We start from the raw sequence: 23,764 nt of genomic DNA on the forward strand, positions 1-23,764 counted from the left end.
CTACTTCCTTAATAAGCCTCTTTGACCTCTGTATGACCCTTACTATTTTCTGCTTTTCTCCCCATGTCCTCATTTGACCCCATTACTTAGCAGGCAATACTCACTGACCCCTTCATGACCCCCTACTACTTTCAGCGCTGCATCCCATATCCTCATTTGACCCCCCTGCATGAACCTCTACTACCTTCAACATCGCACCCTGTGTCCTCATTTGACCCCCCCCTACTTTATAATAAGCCTCATTGACCCCTGCATGACCCCTACTAGTTCCAGCCTTGGTTCCCTTTGACCCCACTAGGTCCAGATTAATCCTCATTGAGCTCTGCATGAACCCCCTAATACTTTCGGTATTGCTCCCTATGTCCTCATTCGAACCCTCACTACCTCCAAAATTAGCCTCATTGACCCCTGTTACTTCCAGTATTATTCTGTTTGACCTCGCAAAATCCACATTATGCCTCATTGACCCCATTGTTTTGATACTGGTGCTCACTAACTCCTGTTTGACTTTGATTGCCTCCAAATTGATACCAGCCTTGTTCTCTGTGTCCTCAATTGACCCCCCCATTAATGCCAAACTAATAGTCATTGACCCCTGCATTACCTTTTCTTTGTTTAGCCTTCCTCTCTGTGTTCCCCATTTGACCCCATTGACTCTAAATTGAGCCTCATTGACCTCTTGTGTGACCCTGATTGCCGTCATATGGAGCTCAATTAAATTGTATGTGAGACCCCCTGTTATGTCCAGACTTGTGCTCTGTGTCCCTTCTGGGCTGCATAACTTCCAAATCAATCTCTTTAAGCCCTGCCTGATTCCCACTACCTCTTGTCATAGGCTCTGTGACCCCCCCTCGGGTGACAGCCCCAGAATCAGAATCAGCTATTAAACAGGATGATTTGCATGAAAGTGAGTTTATATTGATGTTGTTTTCTGCACATTTTAAAATGACCACAGTTTACTGAATTTTTCCTATTTAGTTGCCAGCACTAGATCTGCGTTGAAATCAAGTTATACTATGGGTCAATTTGAGTCCGTATGCCCCCATCACAAATTCGCCACACTATTTAGCAGGCCTGCTAGGGGCCTCTGGCCACGCACATATCACCTCACATGTGCATCTATGTACAGGGTTAGGGCCACTATGCATGTTATAAAATGATGTTTCAAAGCTCTGTTTAAAAATAGCCAATATGGTTTCAGAATGTCTTCTCATTTAGCATTGGCACTAGAGGCTTCCACTTTAATGGTAATTCCAACAGAAGAGAGAGATGGTGGGATATTAAGTCAAAGCTGCCTGGAGTGAGACACGGAACAGGAGTGAAGTCCTATATTTTGTGGAGGGAAGAGGAAAAGGTTTATGGTGTCTTTTTTCAGTTTCTCTTCTCCCTGCCCCCACCTCATGTTCAGTTGTGTGTGTCACTTCCTTTCTCTGCATTTTTTTCTTTCTCTCCTCTATCTTCTCTCTCTTCTCTTCAGGGGACTAGCTAACAAAATATTTTGGGGTAGAGGGTGCTTCAACTCCTATTCTTGCCACCCATCTGCCAGCAACTTCTGTTTACCTCCTGGCAGGCTTCACTCCTACTCCTTACCAAAGTGAATTCTATCATAGGGCTCTTAAAACAGCAGCTCTTCTCCCAGTGTGAGGTTTGTACAAACATTGATCTTCTTCCACTGATCAAGATCCTGCCATGTTCTTGTCAGACTATTCTGTGGCCCAGTCTCTCTAACTTCTGTTATACTTTGCTATGCAGGTAACAATCAGCAGATGGGTCAGAGAGTTCAGTTGCAATAACAGTTGATCTGTGAAAAAAAGTAACACTGCAAAGTGGGCAGGGGAGGCTTTTTAAAAAAAAATCACACTGGGGCAGGAAAATCCTGGAGTAGCTCATTCCCCCCTCCACCCCAATTGACAACCTTTCCCCACGCAGCAGAGACATTCATTGGTTGTCTCCATGTGGACCTATGCAGAAAGCATCAGGGAGAGAAAGGATGGCACTACAGAGTCCTACCATTTATTATCGTGCGCTACTTTTAAATAAGAGTTCAAGCTGCTCCTGCTCTCCCCCCCACTGCTTTTCCTGGCACCATGAGATTGACAAAGACTGCAGGACCAGTTACTACTCCAGGATAAATATCCCATTTATGTCTTGCATCTAATGGGCTTGCATAATATCAGTCTTACAGGAAAAATCCAAAGATTTCCCCCCCATGCACACAACTGTTAGAATTATGTAATCCTATACAAACCAATGGAATAGGGTCTTCTACAAATGCACATAACATTTAAATAATAAACATGGAAGAATTTGTAGTTAGGGACACATTTTACCAGCTTCCCATGAACAGGTTAGATATGATGGACAGACTCTTTCTCATTGATTCCAGTGGGGAAAGGTCTCAATTTTGAATACTTCATTGAGGTAAGTACCACAGACTGACTGGACCTTTAAGGGGAGTCAGACTCAGCTTTAGCTTTACCTGGGAAGCAGCTGTCCTCCAGCTGCTCCTGATCATGTGGCTTAATTACCATTAGTGACCCCAGCTGTGAAAGGGTTAGGGCACAATACATAGAGAGGAGAACGCAATTGAGGGAAGAAAACATAGGGGTGTAAAGGAAAGAAATTTCTTGTTGTCTGAGCAGGCAGGTAGGAGAGAACCACAGAGCTGGTCAGGCTTGTGTGTGAGGTCTGAAATAGGCCTGTAAGCACAGGACTTTAAATCCTTGAGAGTAGCCACCAGAGTCCCCTGGGAGGGGAGGCAATGGGGAAGCCTGCTGGGAAGAAGCAGCATTGCAGAACTCTGCAGGGTCCATAAGTAAGGGATAAAGAGCAGAGAACTTCCTTCTAACCCAAGAATAGCAGAAGAATTGTTGGTTTGGATATTCATTTGGCTCTTCAGCTGGGCTTTCTTCTGCCTGGAGAAGACAGCACTGGAAAAGTGACTTGACCAGAGGGCTGGGCCACAGAGGCTGTAAACAGAGATGGTCTGTCATGGAGTGAAAGTCATGGTCACCAGACTAGAACTAAGGATGCCTGTGCCAAGACCTGACATTAAGGGGTGCTACGGCTGTGAGGGGAACTGTTTATGGTAAGATTTAACATCTAGTTAAATCTGATTCTAGATAAATGCAGTTTTTCTTTAAATGCATTTGTTTTGATGTACTACATAGGTGGGGGGGGGTGCCCCATACCCCTGGGGAACCAGTATTCCTAACGTTTGTCCCCATAATACCTACCCACAGATAGCCTGGGTCTGCAATACAGTGAGGCCTCTCTATACCACTCTGGCAGTGTAGAGGACAAACTCAGCCAGTGGGCAACACCACTGCATTAGGGGCTTCCCTGGGTGGTGCAGAGTTGCTGCAGCATATCTAGGGAGCACTGGAGGCATTCTGGGTGAAATCCTGGACCTATTGAAGACAGCTGGAGATCTGCCATTGACTTCAATGGGGGGCAGGCTTTTGCCTGGTGTCTCTGGGAGGCTGAATATCTATTAGCACTCCTTTGTGTGTGCCTCTCTGAACAAACTACCCCACTGCTTAGGGGGTGCAGCCTGCCTCTCCCTGTCTGCCGCTAGCCAGCATGGGTGGGAGGGAGTGGAGCTGTAGTAGTATGCACTTACTGCCCCTTCCTGCCTCCTTGCATGGAGCATGCTGGTGGTAGATCTAAGCTCTTCCTTGGGGCTTCCCCCTCACACTCCACACCCACACAAAGGCTAACCAGAATCTTGTCTGTAGGTCGCAGGTCTCTTGAGTAGAGGAGACTATTTTTACATAGCTTCTTGGGGGGTGATCTGCCTGGGGAGTAGGGTACAATTGGGGTTTCAAGTATAGGAGGGGGTGGGGTGTTTTGCACAGAGAGCAAGGGAGTAGCGGAGATGCTGACCAACCACCCCAGTACCTAGCTACTCCCTGCCAGCATCCTAAGCGCTGTGGCAGCCACTCCAGCCCCTCTGGGTCCTACTCTTGCCTTCACCCCCAGTAGCCACAGAGCCCTGCCAGGCCCGAGCATGTGAATCAAGTCACTTAAGAACAATGTGCAGTGTGGAAACATGGAGCAGCCCCACAATAGTTCCATTGCAGGCACTCTGTGCTCTTGGTTCTGCCTGGTTGCTCTTGAGAACCTGATATGTGGGCACATATGGTGCCCTGCCTTTCCTGTTGTGCTGATGGCTTTATAAAAGGTTGCACTGTTGTAATAGTTGACTGAGTCCTGAGCCATACAGACATAGAAGATTGAGTGTGGCAGGCAAAATTTTTCAATCAGAATTTTTTTTTTTATGCCCACCTTTCTGATTAGAACCTGCCTGGCCTGGAGGACTGGCAATGAGACTTGGAGCCATCTGGAATTTTGGGCCAGCTGGCAATTATCAAAAGGCATTACTAACTAGAGTGGCTAGTGGGCTATGTAATCTCTCTTCAGGTCTAAACAAAAAGCTGTCACCATCACAAGAGTTAATATCCTCCGCCAAGCCTTGGGAAGGCCGGGGAATTGCAATAGTCCCTCACCCCTAGATTGTAAAGATTTACACTTCAATAGAATAAGGAGTTACTTATTACACAGGTAATGAAAAAGGATTTTTAAATACATAGGGCCAGGTTAATCACTGGCATAAATCAATCATTACACCAGAAATGAATTGCTGTTATTTTTCAGCTGGCAGTGTCAAAGTTCTATACTCTCCTGGACAGCCTGTGGCCCTAAGACTAGAATGATAAAATTCCCCTCAATAGAAGTGCAGTTTTATTTCTAAGCTTCATTGTTTATAGTAGCAACCAGATCTTGTGCTTGATTGTCCACTTCAGATTCATTATCTGAATACATTCCAATAAACACAAAAGCCCCCATGCTACAGTGAGCCCTGCTTGGGCTCAGGGGCCTGTCCATGCAGAGCTAAATGCAGGATTGGGCATTGACTTACATATTTCAGTAAACAAAAAAAGTGTAGTCTAAGGGCCCTACCCTGCAGAGAGCTAAGCATGCGCTTTGCTTAACTTTATGCCATTGAAATCAGTGAGACCACTCATCCAGGGAGAAGACTGGTACAGTACGTGTGTAAAGATTTTTGCAGGATAGCGGCCTAGACTGTCATTTAGAACTAGTAGTTATGTAGAACCATCATAATCACTTGATAAACTACTGTCCATTTTAAAAAATCAACCTTTCACTAATAATTCTACTGCTAGTGAACTCCAAATTCATGTAAAACCAAGGCAATGGATACACTCAAGTCTAAGACAGAAGTGATGGTGGGGTGTCTCTCAAAAAATGTAATTGATGTTAAACTCAAAGCTAAGAATATTCTCACTCTGGAAAATTTAAGTGGTTATTTTTAAAGTTATAAAGGAGGGGTTAGATCCATTGAAGTCAAGTGAAGAAAAAATCATCATCATAAACTATGGTACCAAAAACTGATACTTTTGTCTTCATTAGATTAATGCAGCTTAACGTATTATGGTCCAATCCTGATCTTACATCAGTGCTAATTGGAAAGAATTCAATTGAGGTAAATGAGGTAAAACCAATGTGAGTTCAGAATTGACCCCATTTGTCTGTTGGTGAGCACCCACAAGTAAGAACCAGGATACCTGGGTTTTATTCCTGATCATGAACCTATTCCTGCGCCATCGAAGTCCATGGGAGTTTTGCTATTTACTTCAGTGAAGCAGGATCAGGCCTTAGCTCAGTCTGAGGCAATCTACAAAAAGGTTGAATAAAATTTACCAACATACCAGGGGTGTCTGTAGAGGTATTTGAGGTCCTTTTGTGAAAGGCAAGCAAGAGCAGAGTATTAAAGATTAGGGTCCCTTCCAACACTAATAATCTATGATACTCATGTACAGTTTGCACCTTATTTCCTATGCAGTATGCAAAATAATCAACACCTTCGCTTCATGTGTTTAATCACGAATACAATATTTAGAAACTATTTAATTTTTTGCCTACATGTTTTTTCCTGTATAATAACAAATGCTACTTTTCCTAGTTGCCAGTTTTACTTTCCGATGAATTGCCTTCATACAAATAAAACTTTGTCATCTTATCCTGAAAGCGATTTCATCTCTTAAAATGGGATTCATTTTTGTTCTGTTCTGTAACCTACTCTTACAGACTCACGTATTCCATGATACTGTGGGTTTATAGGAACTTAAAAAAAACATTTTCCCACTGCAGTCAATAGATGGGTCATGGGAATGTCACATCAGCGTTATTGCTGGCAATGAGCGGAAGTCAACGAAGATCTGAGGAAATCTTTAGTAAGAGGCAATGGGATTGACAGAACATGATTTGGGTAGTCTGGCCTTTGCTTGATTCATTTTATGACCCAAATAAGTGTAAGACTTTTTATTAGTGGATCACTAAATGCGGCTCTGATGTGGGTGAGAACAGCAGACTTTTTTCCTTCTTGCATATACAGAATCTTTAGTACAACAAAATAAAAATGAATTCCATTTTAAGAGATGAAACATATAGTACTGGAAAAGTGTCGGCAGTGCTGTAAAGCAAGGAGCTTTGGAACAAATGCACTTAAGTCCCAATTAAAAAAAATATTAAAAGGGGGGAGAGAGAATGAGATGGCAGCCTTCCACATGCAACTCCTCCTGAGCACTTCTGCTTCAGGATCTCTGGAGAGTGGAAAGATTCAGACTATACTCAGAGAATAAAGTGTAAACAACGATTAGTGTAACAGTGCATGAAGCCTATGACATACAGGCAACTTGAGGTCAGACAACTCTAACAAAGAGAATATGCAACTGTGATAACTATTAGAAAGGCAAACAAGTAATTGCAGATGCTAAGAAGAGGCAGAGCCTGTAGCTAGCTAATGTTGTATAACAGTTATCAGACAATTGTCTACATTTTGAGGTTGGGGGGTGGCATGACAAAATGGTCAGTGACAGACCATTGCAAAAGAGTCCGAGCGAATGCTAACAAAACTATGAATGGATATACCCAGCATAACAGGCAAAAAGCCATATTAGTGAAGAAAAGCCTGTGCTGGAGCGACTTCTGGAAGAGTGCCTCTGTGTACTAACTGGGATGCCAGATGCCAGCATGTGCCAGAGTCTCAGGACAATTCACTAGTGTGTGAATATCAAAGAAACGTTCACTAATTCATTTGAATGGTACTCACTTTTCCTTTGAAATGAATTGATATAGTCTTATCATAACCTGTTGATTGCTATTGTGTATGCCCAGTAATTAGATAACCTTGGACCAAAGTGTGTTAGTGCTAAGATGGGATATTTGATGTATGACTTCATTAAAAATAACTAAATGTTACTTGTATTGTTTTCACATATCTATCCCTAGTATAATGTAACAGGCAATTGCATTGTGTATGTCACTGGAACTAGATTGCTGGTGAAAGCAAAGCAAGTAGAATGTCGACTTCAAAACAAGAGCCATTGAGTTCACAATGGGAATTTACAGACTTAGTCTGCATTCCTCATGCACAGCCAACAAAGAAAGGTGGATACAGAACCTGTCAAGCTTTTTTGTGTGTGTGTGAAGAAGATATAAAAGATGGATTCAAGGAAAGAGCCTTCATCTCTGAACTTCTAGGACACTCACAGGGAAACAGTCCAGATGCAAGACAAACATCCCAAAAGTTATTTTGGGTAGCCCTGAGATATTTATGGAAAAGTGGCAGATTACTACGTCTCTGCTATCATTTGGGCTTACAAACTTTGATTCAACTGTTAATGTATTTTACCCGCTTTAACCTCTCAACTCCTTTTTTGTTTGCTAATAAACTGCTAGCTTACTAGAGAAACTCGAAAAAATCTGCAGGAGACAAACACTACATATGCACAGTGGTGCAGAATTCTCCCACGAGTATAGAATATACCACCAGTTTGGGGTGTCTAAGACCAGACTCTCTCAGTTGTAAACCACTCCGGACAGCACAACACTGACCTTTGGCATATTCCCAAAAGGAGGAAGTCCTAAACTGATCCCTTAAGTTGCACATAGGCTCACATGTATGACTTACAGGGCATCATGTGACATCCCAATTCATTCAGTGACAAGACCCACCTCTTTTTCAATATATGTGCATTATATCCAAGACCACCTTTTGCATGTGCCCTTTCAGGTTGTGATGATACCCAGGACCTCTCTTGCCTGTTTGACAGACTTGACAGGTCCCAGGGAAACTACATTTATAGCCCTGGTTAGGGATGGCTTAACTTGGCCTGGCTCCCACTACAGCAATGAGGATTGTGGTGGGCGACAGTTCAATTTGCTAATTAGCTGTCAGTGGGGCAGCAGCAATATAGTAAATGTTATCCTTCACCATTGCAGAAGGTAGACTGAGCAGGTCCACATGCAGGCACAGAGGGATACCTACTTTGCCTTTCTTTCATTCTGGCTCCTGCTCTTGCCACTGTCTGGCTTGTACACCTCATCTAGCCACAAACGAGGGCGTTGAGCAGTAATGTGACTGAGCAGTGCCTGGGGGAGTTCACTTCACTCTGCAAGAGGTTCTCAGTTGATCCAACAAACTTTAGTTTGTTAATGTCTATGACACACACAGCCCAATTGCTTCATCTACTGTGCCTGAGGCTGCAAAGGGTAGGGTTATAGTCCTGAAAGTCCCTATATTACTTCATATTTGGGAACTTGTTTTAACATATACCCATGCCCAAATAACTTGTGATGAGAGCACACTCTAAATTAGAAAATAAATACAATAAGCAGCTAGAACTCAAGTCTTCGCCAAGTACTCACCCCTCCTGCTGTTGCAAATAAAACTGGCACTCCTAGTGAAGCATCCCCACCCAAATCCTGCCAGGTGCTCCCAGAGGGAATGAAGTGCACCTATTCCTGCACTCCGAAGTATAGGCTGCTCAGCAGGTCTTTCACAACAGCATTAGTGGAACAGCAGAGGGGAATCAGTGGGCCTGGGCTATTGTACAGCCCTGACTACAGCACCAGGGCCCCAATCAGTTCTCTGGGCCAGAATGAAGATAAAACTTGAGAGCAGGAAAAGTCTCTGGTCTCTTTACCAAGCACCTGTTTGCTTTGTATCAGTAGGGCTATGCTCTGTACCTGTGTGTGTGAGAGATCCTTCCACTCCCCTTTGTGAATGCCTTACTTTGCATGTTGGCTAGCTGTTACACGCCCTGAGATTGCTTCTAGCGGACAGGAAGGAGGCTCCTGGTCTCATTGCTGCTTAGGTATTCACTGGTTGGTACGTACCACTTTCATGTTTGATTGTATTCTTCCTTTTATCCCAACTCTTATCCAGTGTAGTGGATAATGCTTGTCACTGTGGTGACTAGGCTGTAGCATTCCAAGTACTTTGCAAGGGTGGCTAAAGCATTATGCTGTGTGCAAAATGAGGGTAACAACCAAGGACTGAGCTTTACAGCAATATGCTGGAGAAACTTGGCACATAAAAGGATCAGAGTTCTGGGCTCAGATCTGCCTCACACCTCCTGTGTAACAATGGGCAAGTCACTTAACCTCCATGTGTGAATTACCCTTATCTGTGAAATGGAGCAGCATTTTTTTTTATTCCCTATAGGAATAAGTGGTGTCACTCAATTAGATTGTAAACTCTAAATCTCTGTTCTCAAAGAAGTGAAAATAGAAGTCATGACCTCACCACTCAGTCCTGTATTAATTCCCCTGAGCCATGCAGGGCTTCTGGTGAGGAAAGCAAAAAGAGACGGGGTCCTTTAATTGGATCTTGGGTTTTCCAAAAACATCTGGAAAGTTGTCTCAGCCACTTTGAGTAGTTTCCTACACACATACAGTGCTTTGTTCCTTCGGTGTACACTTAACCAACTCAGCAACACTCTGTTCTGCATGGTGCAATTTTTGAATGTTCATAATTCAGTCAAATCAAACCAACTGCTGCCAGAACAAGACACTGTCTCTCACTGAGGACTATTTTCCATGCAAACTGCAACTTTCAAACAATCATTCCAGTTGCAGGGCTGTTCAAAACAGGATCCAAAATGTTATTAATGGAAATGTATTTTTTTCAGTCGCCTCTCTCTCAAAGGGTTGAAATGTTTTTGCTAAAAACTTTTCACAACCAAAAGTTTTCCTTTAGGAAGAGGAGAAGCATGGAAAATCTCAAAGTCCCAAACCCTCCAAGAGCGTGTGTTACAAAGCTCAGTCTGTCCAAGAACAGAGTTCTAGACCAGAAACCGTTTTGCAGCCTTAACTATTGTGATTGCTGCTACTCTAACTACAATATCCATTTAACAAAACTGCAGCTGTTCCACCACAGACCTCATCTCTCTCTCTCTCCTGCTTATGGTGCATCATAAACAGCTTAATGTAAGACTATTTCGTAATCTTTTCAGGTTGGCAACCCTTTATTTGAAGCCAAATTTTTGCAACCCCCTAAATCAGTGATACTCAGAACTCAGAGTTTCAGGAGCCAAATTAGCGATCAACATTACCCAAAAGAGCCACAGTCGTGTGAATTCATTGTTTCATTTCCTATAGCACTATATATTCAATCACAGTGTTTTAATATGATGTGCAGCAAAGAGCCGCACGAGACATATTAGAGAGTCACTTGCAGCTTGAAAGCCTTAGTCTAAGTATCACTGCCCTGATAAAGTTAAAAAAATACAATTAAGGATAAACCCATATAATTCATTTGTGTTTTGAGAGAGTGACAGGAAATATTTGATCTTGAAAAGTAAAGGTGTGGGAGAACAGGATTTTTGGTTTAGACTGTAATAAATTTTTCAACACTTCATGGCTCCCTGTGGGTCACAACCCCCAGCTGAGAAACACTGATGTAAGAGGAATCAGAGCTGGTATGATGGAGGAAGTGGCACTGTATTTCATGCTACAATTAGTCACAACACAGTACATACATTTTTCACACTAGACACGCTAGAACAAATTTTTGCATCAACACTGAGAACTTTATAACTATGGAATTCAGCATCAATGGTTGGATTAATATTTTAATAATTACACACTTTTTACATTATGAAAATAAGTCATAAATAGTGTAAAAATAATTCCGAAGATCAACTTCTCACAAGCTAGGACCAAAAACCCAAGTACAAAACTCAAAACAAAACAATATTAAAAACTGAAAACCAAGGAGAAACTTTCAAACCAAAACCAAAACCATGCTGTTTGAACCAGAGACCACAATAAAGTGGAAATAACAAATTAAAATGGATTATTTAGACATTGCAATTATTTACACTACTTGGCAAAACAGGTTTTGTGCCATTATTTACAGTGATAAGACACTCCAAATAGTTGTAGCAGAACTGATTACATGAGACTGACCCAATGTTTTCCCAAAAGCAGTGTAACGCTTGCCAAATTACTTTTTGTTGCATTTTCATCTCCTCTACTGTACTTACAAGAGACCATTTGCAATACAAAAATAACTGCACTTATAGATGAAAAAAGTAAAAAATACAAATAAAAATATATAATATTTTGCAAAGGAAAAAAGTCAGATACATACATCTTTAAAAAATGTTACTAGGCTGTATGGTATTATATTTTCCCAAACATGTACAATAATATAAGAATATTCACATAAATGTTAACAATATGTAAAACATTCTTCCTCTACAAATCAACCTCTTCAATAATACTTCAGAGAAGTGTGCAAGTACCAATGGTATCTGGGAAATTCATATAATTTCTTGGTTAAACAAATAAAACACTAAAGGTCCCAGGTTGGGTAAGGCCCCCGCTCTCCAAAGAAAGACAATTGTTTCTAAGCAGCATTAACTTGATATATTTAAAATTACAAAACAAACAACACTTCAGAAGGTTATTTTTAATATGTTACTCCCCCCAAAAAGTGGAATCTATGTTCGAATTCTATCAGATATGAAGGTTGCAGACACTTGTTTGCAATGTCATTTAATGAATTCAACCACCATGTAAAATACTTCAATAACAGAAGGTTTGAGAGAATCTTTGTTTTCACATTACTGTAACATTAATTCATAAAAACAAGTTGCCATATGAAGGAAAGCAATCAGATGATAGGCTTATTATTTGAATGGCCTCAGGAAAAATGAATCAGTATCCATAACCACCAAACTCCATGCTTGCTTCTGATGTGTCTCTTTGCAAAGATCAGCACTTCTGTGAGAGACTATTTTCTCTCCTTTGTGAAAACCAAAAGTGTTCTCCTCAGGCAAAATGTAAAGACACAGATTTACAAATACATATGTATGATGGACAAGTAGTGGAAATAAGAAAGTTTGAAAGAAAATGTCAACTTCTGCATGTCCTGTAGGACCTTATTCGCTTTCAGAAAAGTGAGATCGTTCCTGCAGCCACAGTTCCGCTGAAGTCAATGGATATACTCTCAAGATTAATAATGCTTAGCTCTTCTATAGCACTTGTAATTAGTAGATCTCAAAACACTTTACAAAGGAGGTAAGAAGTATCATGATCCCCATTTTACTTGTGGGGAAACTGAAGCACGCAGTGACGTGATTTGCCCAGCATGGCAGTGGCGCAGCTGAGAACAGGATCCAGGGATGAAACCCTGGCGTAAGTCAACGGAACAACTCCCATTCTCTTCAATGGGGTCAGGATTTAACCCCAATTCCTCTGACTTCCAGCCCAGAGCTCAAGCCACTAGACGCCCTTAAGCAGTTAAGCAGTTAAGGACTGCCAGAGGAGGGTTGTAGTATGTCCCAGTGTCATCATCAGACAAAAAATACACAACGTTACCTAATTTGTGTGCATTCAATATTATAAAGCTTCAATTTTTCACACTGTACATGACACTGACTCTTAAAGATAACCCGTTTTAAGCTATTAGAGCACATATGCCTCTTTTTATGGATGCAGACATGCTGATTTGACCTCTTTCAAACTTTTCAAGAATACTTCTGTGGTATACAGAGAAAACACATATAAACAGCTGGATGCACAGAGTCATTGTGCCTCACCAGATTGTCAGACAGTGACATCAAAATCACCAATACATTAAAAAAACATATTAAAAGAAAAATAACTTATCAATACTGAGAATGAATGTTTCATGCTTTACTTTGTAAAAATGAGGTTTCAAAGCATCCTGTAAGAAAGTTCTCCTTCCTCCCTCCTCAACTAGCTTATGAAAACGAAGACAAAAGGCCACTGTTCAGTGTGACAGCAATACACTTAAGTTAAAGATACATAAGAAGATTGATACCAAACAAATACTGAAAACCCTAAAAAAAGGAACAAGAAATAACCACAAAACAAAGCGAGGGATACAGAACTTAAGTAAATTCATGTCCTCTACACATTTTTACAGCTGAAAAGGTTGGTAGATGAACCACTGTTTCTGCATAATCACAAAATTTAACAAAGCAAATGAGGAATGCTACTAAAATGTAATAATAAAACAGGTGGTTCAAACCAAAGCTGCAATGCCAAACAAAAAAATTATATAATAGCACCAAAACCAATTGTCTTTAAACTAAATAAATATGTTGCAAGTCTCCCGAGGGTGCTTTTCATTATGAAATATTCAACTTGAGCTACTTTGTCTGTACTACATATCAACCTTTTCTAGATTCCCCTCCCCTACTTTGCATGCTGTAGGCACCTTTTCAAAACCACTTAATATGTATACATTACTGTTCTAATCTGACCGGTTATATTGATAACACTGCATGTCTACTAATGAGACCCTGTCATTTCAGTGGAATGATCATTTCCTGACATTAGCCAAAACCCAAGACACCCATTAATGGACAGCAGAATCATTCTTATCGGCGTGAGCAAAAATAAGCATTTATATTACTTACTTTTGTTTTTAAGTTTACATATATACAGTATGTATCCCGTGGGTCATTGTGTTAGTGACTATCGCGCACTTACACCAGAGCTGAATTTTGCCCTGTGTTTAACTCATCAAGTACTATCAACAGAACCATTTGTACTGTGATATTCCACACTAGTGACTGTAAGCCTTAACAAAAGTATAGGAACTAAGGGTCATACTTTTCTTGTTTACAAAATAGGATTTTGAAAGTTGATGTCAAATCAGGCACTGAAAAATATATTGGGGTGATAAGGGACAGCACACATTTGCTAGTGCTTTAGCTTGGTGCTAACTCCTAAAAATGACTTGCTTTCATGGGCAATTCCAAGTTTTTGCTACCATATTCAGCATGCTAACACCATAGTAACCTTCCTCATTTAGTCTGCAAACATAGAATGTTTGGGAGAACATGTGCGTATCCTGATTTTTTCACTAAAACCAAATGACTCCATACTATTATTACCTTTTATCTTAATGTATATAGGTAATTTAGCTAACTGGGCAAATTTTCTCATTAGAAGATAGGAATTACCATACCGCACTGGACAATAGACCATCTAGTCCAATAACTTGCTTCTGGTGGTTCCCAAAAATTGGTCTGCCACAGAAAGATGATAATGCACTTAGCCATTATGTGTTATGTTAGGACATGGACAGCAGGATTCTCTGCTGTTCAGAGGACAGCCTGAATTATTTCCCAAGAAACCAGAATAAAACTCGGAGGTGGCAGGGTGGAATGCTGGTTTTGCCCTGATCCCGTAATCCCCTTCATGGGTGAAACTTCCATTAAAGTCATTACTGTAACACTCAGACTTACAACAGTACGTAACAAGCCTGTGCAAGCACTGCAAGATCCAGCTGGTGGTGGTGGTGGTGAGCACTGTTTAGGTAGAGTAAAACATCCATTTCTAGCAAAGCATCACTGGGCTTTTTAAAATACAATTGCACCCGTAAGCAGGCTCTCTGTAGGAAACTAAGATGGAGACTTATGTAAGAAGTCATCTCTATAGAAGTAAAAAAAAATTAATAACTCTCCTTGAAAAGCTATTTTCTTGACATGGTTTTGATATATTAAAATGGCAATAAAATATTATGCAGAATGAAAGAAATGCCTACAGTGTGGGTTCTAGTGACTTGAGATTCTAATGTGGTAGTAACTATCCACTTGAGAGTGAAATCATGATAGGTCCCAACTTCCAGATGATCTACAAACCCACTGATAAGCAAATTATGCATATTTCCAGGAATGGCAGGGTGCCTACACACTGGTGGAAAAATACTCTTTTTCTGCAACTCTGTTTTTGGTCTGTCTATAAAATGAACTCTCAAATGTATATTAAAAATTGGTGATCATCTCAATACGCACAATTATTTGAATAGATCTAAAAAGAATTTGCATCTACCCAATACAGAAACTGTTTCATACAAATTAATCTCTTAATCTGACCACAAATGCACCATATGAAGACTCAAAACTGTAACTAAAACAAACAAATTCTCAGGGAGGCTCAAACTACAAAGTATGCACCAATTCAATGTTTCCAGAAATCAAAATGCAACGAAACAAAACAGTCTCTGCTTCTCTTTTGTACTAGTCATTTGATCAGAAATGGAAAAATAATTACACCTTACAGAGTGTATTGTGACTACCATATCACGATAATCACTTGGGTTCACTCCTTTTCTACATTCTTTGGGTAACCATGTCCAGCAAAATCATTGCAATTGTAGAAAAAGAACCACGTGAATAAATCACCTTGTGAAAGTAAAATGAAATAACTTTTTTCCAATTTAAAGGCTTCAAAGACTCTAAAAATAGATAATACTGAAACAAGAGGAACACATGATGCGAAGTACTTCCTTCAAAGCCTAAGTATTTGTCACAACAAACCTGACAGAGGCTACTGAAATTAATCTGCAAGTTTTGAAAGCTATGGTTAATTTTGTTTCATTTTTTCCCCATAAAATACAAGAGTTGTGTAATTTAAATTGGATAATCCAAAACCCACACTACAGTACATACAGATCCCATCAGTTTCATTAGTCCATAGAGAGTGTTCTAAGACTCCCCACTGCCAAGAATGCTTTCCTTTAGCAATCCAAAAACACAATATGTGGGGCATATATTGTGTCAATCCTTGAATCAGACTGAGAAGCTTCTAATCTCAAATGGGGCCTGCAGTCAAATGATCCACTTGGCATCTTTGCAACTTTTTCAAACTGCCCACAGAGGAAGTCTTGTTTCTCCTTCAAACTTCTTTCCTTCTTGGTTAAACAGTTGACAGCACTTGGCATCTAAACCCATCTATCTTGAAGGTCTTCGTGACAGTGAGCAGTGCAAGAAAAAACGATGCTGATCAACAGGCATGACCCCTTTTGACCAAGGGAAGGGGTCACATGACCCAAACAACTGGAAGCCATCCACCTGCAGTTGGAACTGTGTTCCCCAAAAATTCAAGACCTTTTTCTAATCTCCTCTGCTTTATCTCTTTTTGGCAATAAGCCACGGGGTGACTCCCTTGAGATAACAAAAGGAAATAATTCAGAAGTTTGGATCAAGGGTCACAGTGAGCAGCCATTTAGCATGTGGAGTGATCACACAACAAGCAGGTTTGGCACACAATTCATGCTTTTTTTTTTTTTTTTTTAGTCTGTACAAGCAGGGATGATGGCATGAATCAGTGATAGTGTTTAAGATGAACATGGAAGCAAAGTCAGCAAATTCCAATGGTAGTTGGTACAGTACATTTCATAGCATTTAGCTCATATTTGGTCACAATTTCATGTAAACTAGTTCATGGAAATCATTGTCCATGCAGGTCCACAAGCCAAAAATAAGAGAACTTGCAGAAAAGACTAAATCTCCATGATTTATCTCTGTATAGATATCTCTATAGAGAGACTAATCTTTATTTTTGCAGATTTCTCCTGTGGTTATATATATTGCCTAACTGCAGATGTAAGTGAAGAAAATGTACACATGGACTACTGCAAACAAGTAGAAGCAGCTACATGTAAACATATCTCAGACTTGTAAAATAAAATTTCTGTTTTCAACTATAAATACAAAAAGATGGAGCATTATACACAACTTCATGCTTCTAAGGTTAGATTCATCACTGCAAAGAGACAAAAAGAGATAAATTGGCCAGGTTAGTAATCTAGTAGCCAAACTTCTATTCCAAGTATATAAAGATAGGGCAGAACCCCAAACATCTTTTATTCTCTTAGCCACAAATGTGCTTCCAAAATGCCTATAATACTTATGGTTTTTTTTAAACTACTGTTCAGCGATGTGGTCACAAATATCTAACTTTCTAACCAGTGCCTCTGAATAACTTTCTGGGAACCTAAGAATCACTGATTTAATGTGCATACATACTTCAGTTGTCAGTTACCTAAAGAATTATAGGCAGATACTGACCTCTTTTGAGAAGAAAAACAATGCTTATTATCCTGGGAAGCAAATAGTGACTCCTGTTTACCTCTAGCAACAAGCTGGGTAGCTACGTAAACGCCACCATCAGTTTTAGATCTGGTCATCTTCAGATATGAGTAACAAAGAGCTTCAAGTACTACAGCAGCCCCTGAATTGCGTTGCCTGTTTTGACAGCCACAGTTGAAAGGGTGCCTCTAAATTGTCAAGGATGGCACTAATTAAAGGGAAACTGCAGGTGTACTGACTTTCTCTACAAATCCAGCTACACTGCCGCACATGTTTTCCCAGCTTAGAAGCAGAATTTTTATTTTCAGTCTAACCCATACATTGTTTAGGCTTGGCACATAGGGATAACCCTGCCCTGCAGTAGCTGGTTTGAGGTTGGGAAAGGGTAGAGCAGCTCACTGTTGACGATATATGATGTTCCACTCTATAAGGCAGGACAAATCAGTGCAAGCTGCCACAGTATGCTGCTGCCCAGCGTGTGGTGTGTACGGCTCCTCTTAGCTGGATAACTTTATACCTGTAATTTGTTGCCAGTCAGCACACCTACTACTGGCAACATACCTACTTCCTGGCAGGAGGGCTACACTCACCTCCTGACCCACAGCTCCACCTGCTAGCTAGTGTCTTTCAAATAAAATATTCAGTTATTTTCGTTATTAGCCAGACTCTACTATGTGACCATAACTATCCAGAATCAGCTTTTGAAAAATGCGTGGGGTGAAATCCTAGCTCCCCTGAAGTCAATGAGAGTTTTTCCATACCCAGCCTGGATTTCACACATGGTTTATTCTTTCAAGTGATTTTATGCATCAGTATTCAGAGAGGAATTAATATCTGTTCACTGATACATTTGCTCTGAATGCTGAGGCTTTTAAATCTAGCATTGTCCGAGTTCTACCCATCCAATAGCAGAAATCTTTACCAAAGTAACAATGTTATTACTTAGCAATGCTGAAAAGCAGCAGCAAGCAGTAATAAAATGCAACAGCAGACTTTGGGGGTTGGGAAAGAGGCAAACAGGAAGCAAGATGCATTGTCCCTTTGGATAACCCAGAAGACTCAAAGCTTGATAGGTCAGTATGAACATTTTGGTAAGACTCTGCCACACCACTGATGGGCAAGTCTGATACTATCCCCCAGCTCCTGTGCAGGGGCTGAAGGAGATGTAGCTCTCCCTGTGAAGAAGAATGATGGTCTTTGACTTCCCAGCAACTCAGGTGCCAATTGTTTTCAAATACTGCATAAGTCAGTTGCTGTTATAACCCCTACATATTACAAATTCATCATGCAAATAATATTTGAGAAGAGGTTATAACTTGGACTGCTGTGTATTCCAAACTCTGTAAACTATTCTTATTGAAATCAGAGTGTGTGAGGTTAAAGGGGTTCTCTTATGCCAAAGAAAAGGGATGGTGTCTCTGTGTAGAAATAATTTGGCATGTCTTACCTTTTGCCAGCAGCCAGGCATTGGTAATCCATCCGGCCCCTGTTCCAAGGAGAAAGATAAAAAGTGCATAGATGAGCCTGACAGTATATCTGATGAAACAACCATGCCTTCTTAGCTATAGAATAACTCCCACTTCCTAACTAATAATTTCGTCACTTAAGATGAGGAAAATTCCAACATCCAATATAGGCTTAGTGTGCTCACATTGTAAATACATAGAATCCTGCCCCTCCAAAAAATTCAAATCCCAAACTACAGTGTGCCTAATCATGGTAAGAACTTTAAATCATAACTGCTATATTTTTGCTGTCATAGTAACATTATCAGGGGTCAAATCAGTTGAGCTGGATTCATTGCCAGTAGACTATATGTTAATCTAAAGTGTATCTATTATTCATAAGCCATGGACATTTAGCCACAGATCAGCAATAGTGTATCGCTTACTGTTTTTGTGGTCCTGGTACAAAGTTAACCCATTGATAGACTATTTATATCCAAACTGCCTATGGGAATATTTTCATACCATAATTCTTACCTTTATACAATGAAAACTAAAGGACTGAACCTACTCATATTGAAATCAGTGGGGAAAGTTGCCATGAGAGCAGGGCATTAAGGTAGAAGCTGACTATTTTGTAGCATGGATAACATATGGCTGCCAAGCTATTTGTAACTCGGACTGTGCTAGTTATAAGCACTTAGATATACTCTCAGCACTGTATTCTGTTCTTGCTTAAAACCTGTGTCCCCAATTTAGCGCATGGGACAGAGTCTGATCTTAAATACACAGGTTATAATGAAGATATTCCTGATTTACACTGGTGTGGAGGACCGATCCTGTAATGTGAGTTGAGGGAATTCAGCACCTCACAGAACTGAACTATAAATGAGAGGAGAATCAAGCCCCAAACATTTATTAGGTTAAAGGCAATATTACTTTATACTTGGATTTCTTATCTGCTAACAATTCTGAGAAATAGTGTTTGTGTGTTGTGTGTGGGGTGGCTTTATTTATTTATTTATTTATTTATTTATTTTTCTGGCAAAAACTACCTGCTTTCTAGAACACGAAACAGCACTGTTTAAAAGCTTATTCTGATAACTGTCTATCTATCCCACCAACAGAAGAACATTTCTCACAGCAATGGTGTAAGGGTTCTCCAGATATAAATGATACTACAAAGACAAACACATTTTTTAATTATGAAGGCATGCTTGATTACCCCCCCAACAAAATATGAGATATGGTTATCATTAATCAGAAGCAAACAAAATATAAGACTATATACTTCAGATTAAAATTCCACTGACAATTTAGATTAGAAACTTTGTACTTGATATAAAAACCTACTTAATTTTAACATTCACCTTTAGATAATCGTGCTTAGCTAACAAACAATATCAGAACATGCAGACCAAATTTAACTGCCAACAATTAAGAACACCTATATCTTGAGTCTTTTGGAAATGTGTATGTACTGTTCAATTTTAATTGGAAAAAATAAAACGTACTTAGCTTTAAAAAAAAAATCTGTGTTGCCAGATTGGTACAAGGGAGAGGGTCAACAAGTAGAATTTTAGTATAGGGGGGAACTTGAATTCATGCTAACACAGAGTGGGGGAGTATTGTATGTATTGCAGGGAAGTAAGTTCCAAAGGAAAGACCATTAAATTGAAAACATTAAATAACGAAGACAGTGAGGGTTTGGGCTGCAGACCATTATCTTCTTACAAAGCTCAAGTTAAGTTTTGTGTTTCAAATTTAACTACTATTCTGATCTATGGGCCCAATCCCAAAAACATTGTTCATAGGGCCTCATCCTGCAGATCTTACTCATATCTTCGCTTATTGCAAAGCTCTATGATTTAACTTTGACAGACTGATACTTATCTTATTCTCTGCATAAATAAAATCTTGGCTCAATCCTGAAAAAAGATGCACTCAAAACTCCCATTGATTTCAGCTGGAGTCAAGTGTGCAGAATCATTTCAGGTGCAGGTTAGGGTGAAACTAACTCCTATGCAGAGGGTCAGTATGAGGTCCCCACACCACTTATGCTGTGGGACTTAAATAACATATGGCCCTTGTGGTGGCTCTACAAAAAGAGGTGTATTTCATTCTTAGTGAGTAAAGCAAATGGCATTTGTTGGGGGAAAAAAACAAACAGTGCCGAGGGAAAAATTATGTTGGAAAAGCACACTCAAACTACCATGTGATGTGGGAGCAAAATGCTGGGTGTTAGGTTCCAGGTGTTGACAGAATGTGTCTTCTCAATACGGTTATGATTGCTGAAGCAGCTGATTTGTTCATGCACATGCATGTATTAGGTGGATAACGTAAAGTCCGCTCAGAAAAACACCACTTTACACTGAGAATGACTGACTATATACAAAGGAATCACATGCAGGGTTGGTAGGAAAGAGAAATACTGTACCAATTGGCAAGGGGCATCCAGCCCATCCAGGCCTGGCTGGCCTGGCTCCCCTTTTTCCCCCTTAATTCCACGGAATCCCTGTTTGTAAAGATTAACTTGCAATGTTACTGACAAAGAAATGTCTTTGGTATTTGATTCAGCTGGAACCAAAAAAAAAAAAAGAAAAAAAAAGAGAGAGAGACCAAGAGGAGCAAGCTTACAGCAGCAGTGATTAAAACCCCTGTGGAAATGACTCAGGTGCAGTATCATGTCTAAGACCTTAGTGTTTAAATGGCCCTCCAATCAAGAAAGAAATACTTAGCACAACAGGTTTCCAATCCGTAGGGAACACTGACAGGTAAGTACAAGTTGGCAGAATGTCTATGCAGCGCATTCCATGAAAAATATTCCATAAGTGACATTCATTTTTAAGATCTCCAAACTAGTAATTTAAACCAAATTAAGAGGACAAAAAATAGTCATGCTGGAATTTGCAGACTAGGAGGGGAAACCCTTTGAATGATACCAGGTTACACTATAGCTGTGACTTGTTCCTCTCCTCTCGCTTTATCTCGTTATAAACTACAGCAGGAGGAGCGATTTCCAATACATGAGTGAGACATACCAATGGGCAAGGTGCATCTAATCCAGGGGCACCCTGTTCTCCTTTCTCCCCTTTAGGCCCCTTTTTGCCTTTCTTTCCCTTTTCCCCCTGTGGACACAATGGTTTGGATAAAACAAATGTTTCATTCTTTTGGGTAAAAAAATATAAATGAAAGAGATTGGTTTCAAAGATGTTTTTTTTGCCAGTGGAGGGCTGAAAGGACACTTACCACTGTGTTCTGGTTTGGATGGTGCATTATGTGGAAAAATAAATAATATGATCATAAGCAAGAACTGCATCAGTTGGTATTATTGAGCTTTTGTATTAATGCCAGTATTATGAATTATTTGAATCCTAAAGTAGGGTTTGTAAAAGCAGCAAAGAATCCTGTGGCACCTTATAGACTAACAGACGTTTTGGAGCATGAGCTTTCGTGGGTGAATACCCACTTCCTCAGATGCAAAAGTAGGGTTTGAAATTATAGGCTGATGTCCTGATTCAAACTGTGGGCAAGGACAAAAATGGCAAGTGGAATGTGTCCCTTTCTTTGGGAGCAACATAGGAAGAGGAATTTCTAGTCAGAGGTGACTTTGGAACAACTAAACAGATCAATCTCATTTCCCCTCCCACTCCCCCACTGGCAGAAAACAGTGGGAACAACTGATTCCCGGTGTGATTCAGTGGAGTCACAGCAGGGATGACTATGTCCCAACATGTCCTTTACTGTATGAACCTTGCATGCATCAGTCCCAGTAGAGTCTGGGCCAAATTCTGCCCTCAGTTACCCCCATGCAAACCCACTGAAATCAAGGGAATGGCACGGATACCACTCAGAAGAGAATTTGGCCCTTCATTTCAAACCCTGCCAAATGACTCAGAAGATCCAAACGGCTTGATGTTGAGGTGCTATAAAATTTTCCAGTGATCCCTATCTTTCTGTAATTAGAAACAAATGATTTCCAAATCTTGCTCCACTGCAGGTAAAATTTCATTGGTTTATCATTATTCACTCCTTTAAGCAGGTGACTGAGTTTGCACTGAGTTGCTTTTTAAAATAGCAAATGATTAAGATTTCTGAAAGAGGGGTGGACAGCAAATTTCACAGCTTTTGATAATCCATAGAAATGAGACACAGAAAAAGAATCTTCTTTTTCCCAACAGGCCTACCCTGAAAGGGTGACTCCCCTCAAGCAGTATGTGATATTTGGAGAGTCAATTTTATAATTGATTTCACACCAGTTGATCACAATGGTAAATGAATTTCAGGCTCACTTGCAGTTTAATAAAACCAAAACTGCTTCTATTAAAAAAACAAAAATGGAGTAGGACAATAAGAAAGGGGGGGTACACCAGGTATATTACAAAGAAATAGGAAAATGGTAGAAAGAAGATTAGTACGACACTGGGGAACAACCAAGGGAGGGTTTTCAAGATTGTGGCTGTGGATAGGATTCAATTTGTAAGGAAAAAGGTAAAAAAGAGGGAATTGTAAGGAATGAAGGTTGCAAAAGGAGAAGGAAAGAATGCACCTCTGGAAAGGCAGACATGTTTAGGATGCAGTACAGTAAATGGACTTTCAACCAGTTTCACATCAACACAAAGATTAAATCCACTTAGAAAGTTTACAAAAACTTGATTAATTTAAGAAAGAAACTGTCTTACTGTAATTCATTTACAAAAGGGAAAAACACATAAAATACATGAAATACTACAGTATACTGTACCATTCAAATATAAACAAGAATTTTCCACAGACAGATATACTGTATTTATGGTACCATGTGAACAGAATTCCTCATCTATCTTTCCTGTGTGCCAAAAAGCATTCTTCCATCAACCTCGCTGTGTCTACAAAGGGTTAGATCAGAATCCCTTGTGCTTGGTGAGTGTGGATTTTTCACACACCTGAGCACAGTAGCTACGTCAACCTACATTTTAAATGTAAACCAGGCACTGTCAGTTTTAACTCACTGAGCCTCCTATTAATTCTTCAGTGAACTGGGTGAGGGTGGGAAAAATGGTGGTGGTGGGTGGGATAGTTGCTGGTCCCTTAACTTGCCACTACCCATTTCCCTGA

General features: G+C 40.2%; 1 protein-coding gene across 1 annotated transcript in view; it reads right to left on the minus strand.

Moving 5' to 3' along the window:
• Positions 1-10,932: 10,932 nt before the first annotated feature.
• COL25A1 (collagen type XXV alpha 1 chain) overlaps positions 10,933-23,764 on the minus strand; it is a 431,307-nt gene continuing 418,475 nt past the window's right edge. Inside the window, exons 36-38 of the mRNA XM_030564569.1 lie at positions 21,105-21,182; positions 18,670-18,708; positions 10,933-16,295 (exon numbers count right to left, since the gene is read on the minus strand). Of these exons, the coding sequence (XP_030420429.1) occupies positions 16,260-16,295; positions 18,670-18,708; positions 21,105-21,182 (153 nt within the window). The 3' untranslated portion in view covers positions 10,933-16,259. The remainder of the gene's footprint in view (positions 16,296-18,669; positions 18,709-21,104; positions 21,183-23,764) is intronic.

This window comes from Gopherus evgoodei, chromosome 5 (assembly GCF_007399415.2).
Source record: "Gopherus evgoodei ecotype Sinaloan lineage chromosome 5, rGopEvg1_v1.p, whole genome shotgun sequence".
Taxonomy (NCBI): Eukaryota; Metazoa; Chordata; order Testudines; family Testudinidae; genus Gopherus; species Gopherus evgoodei.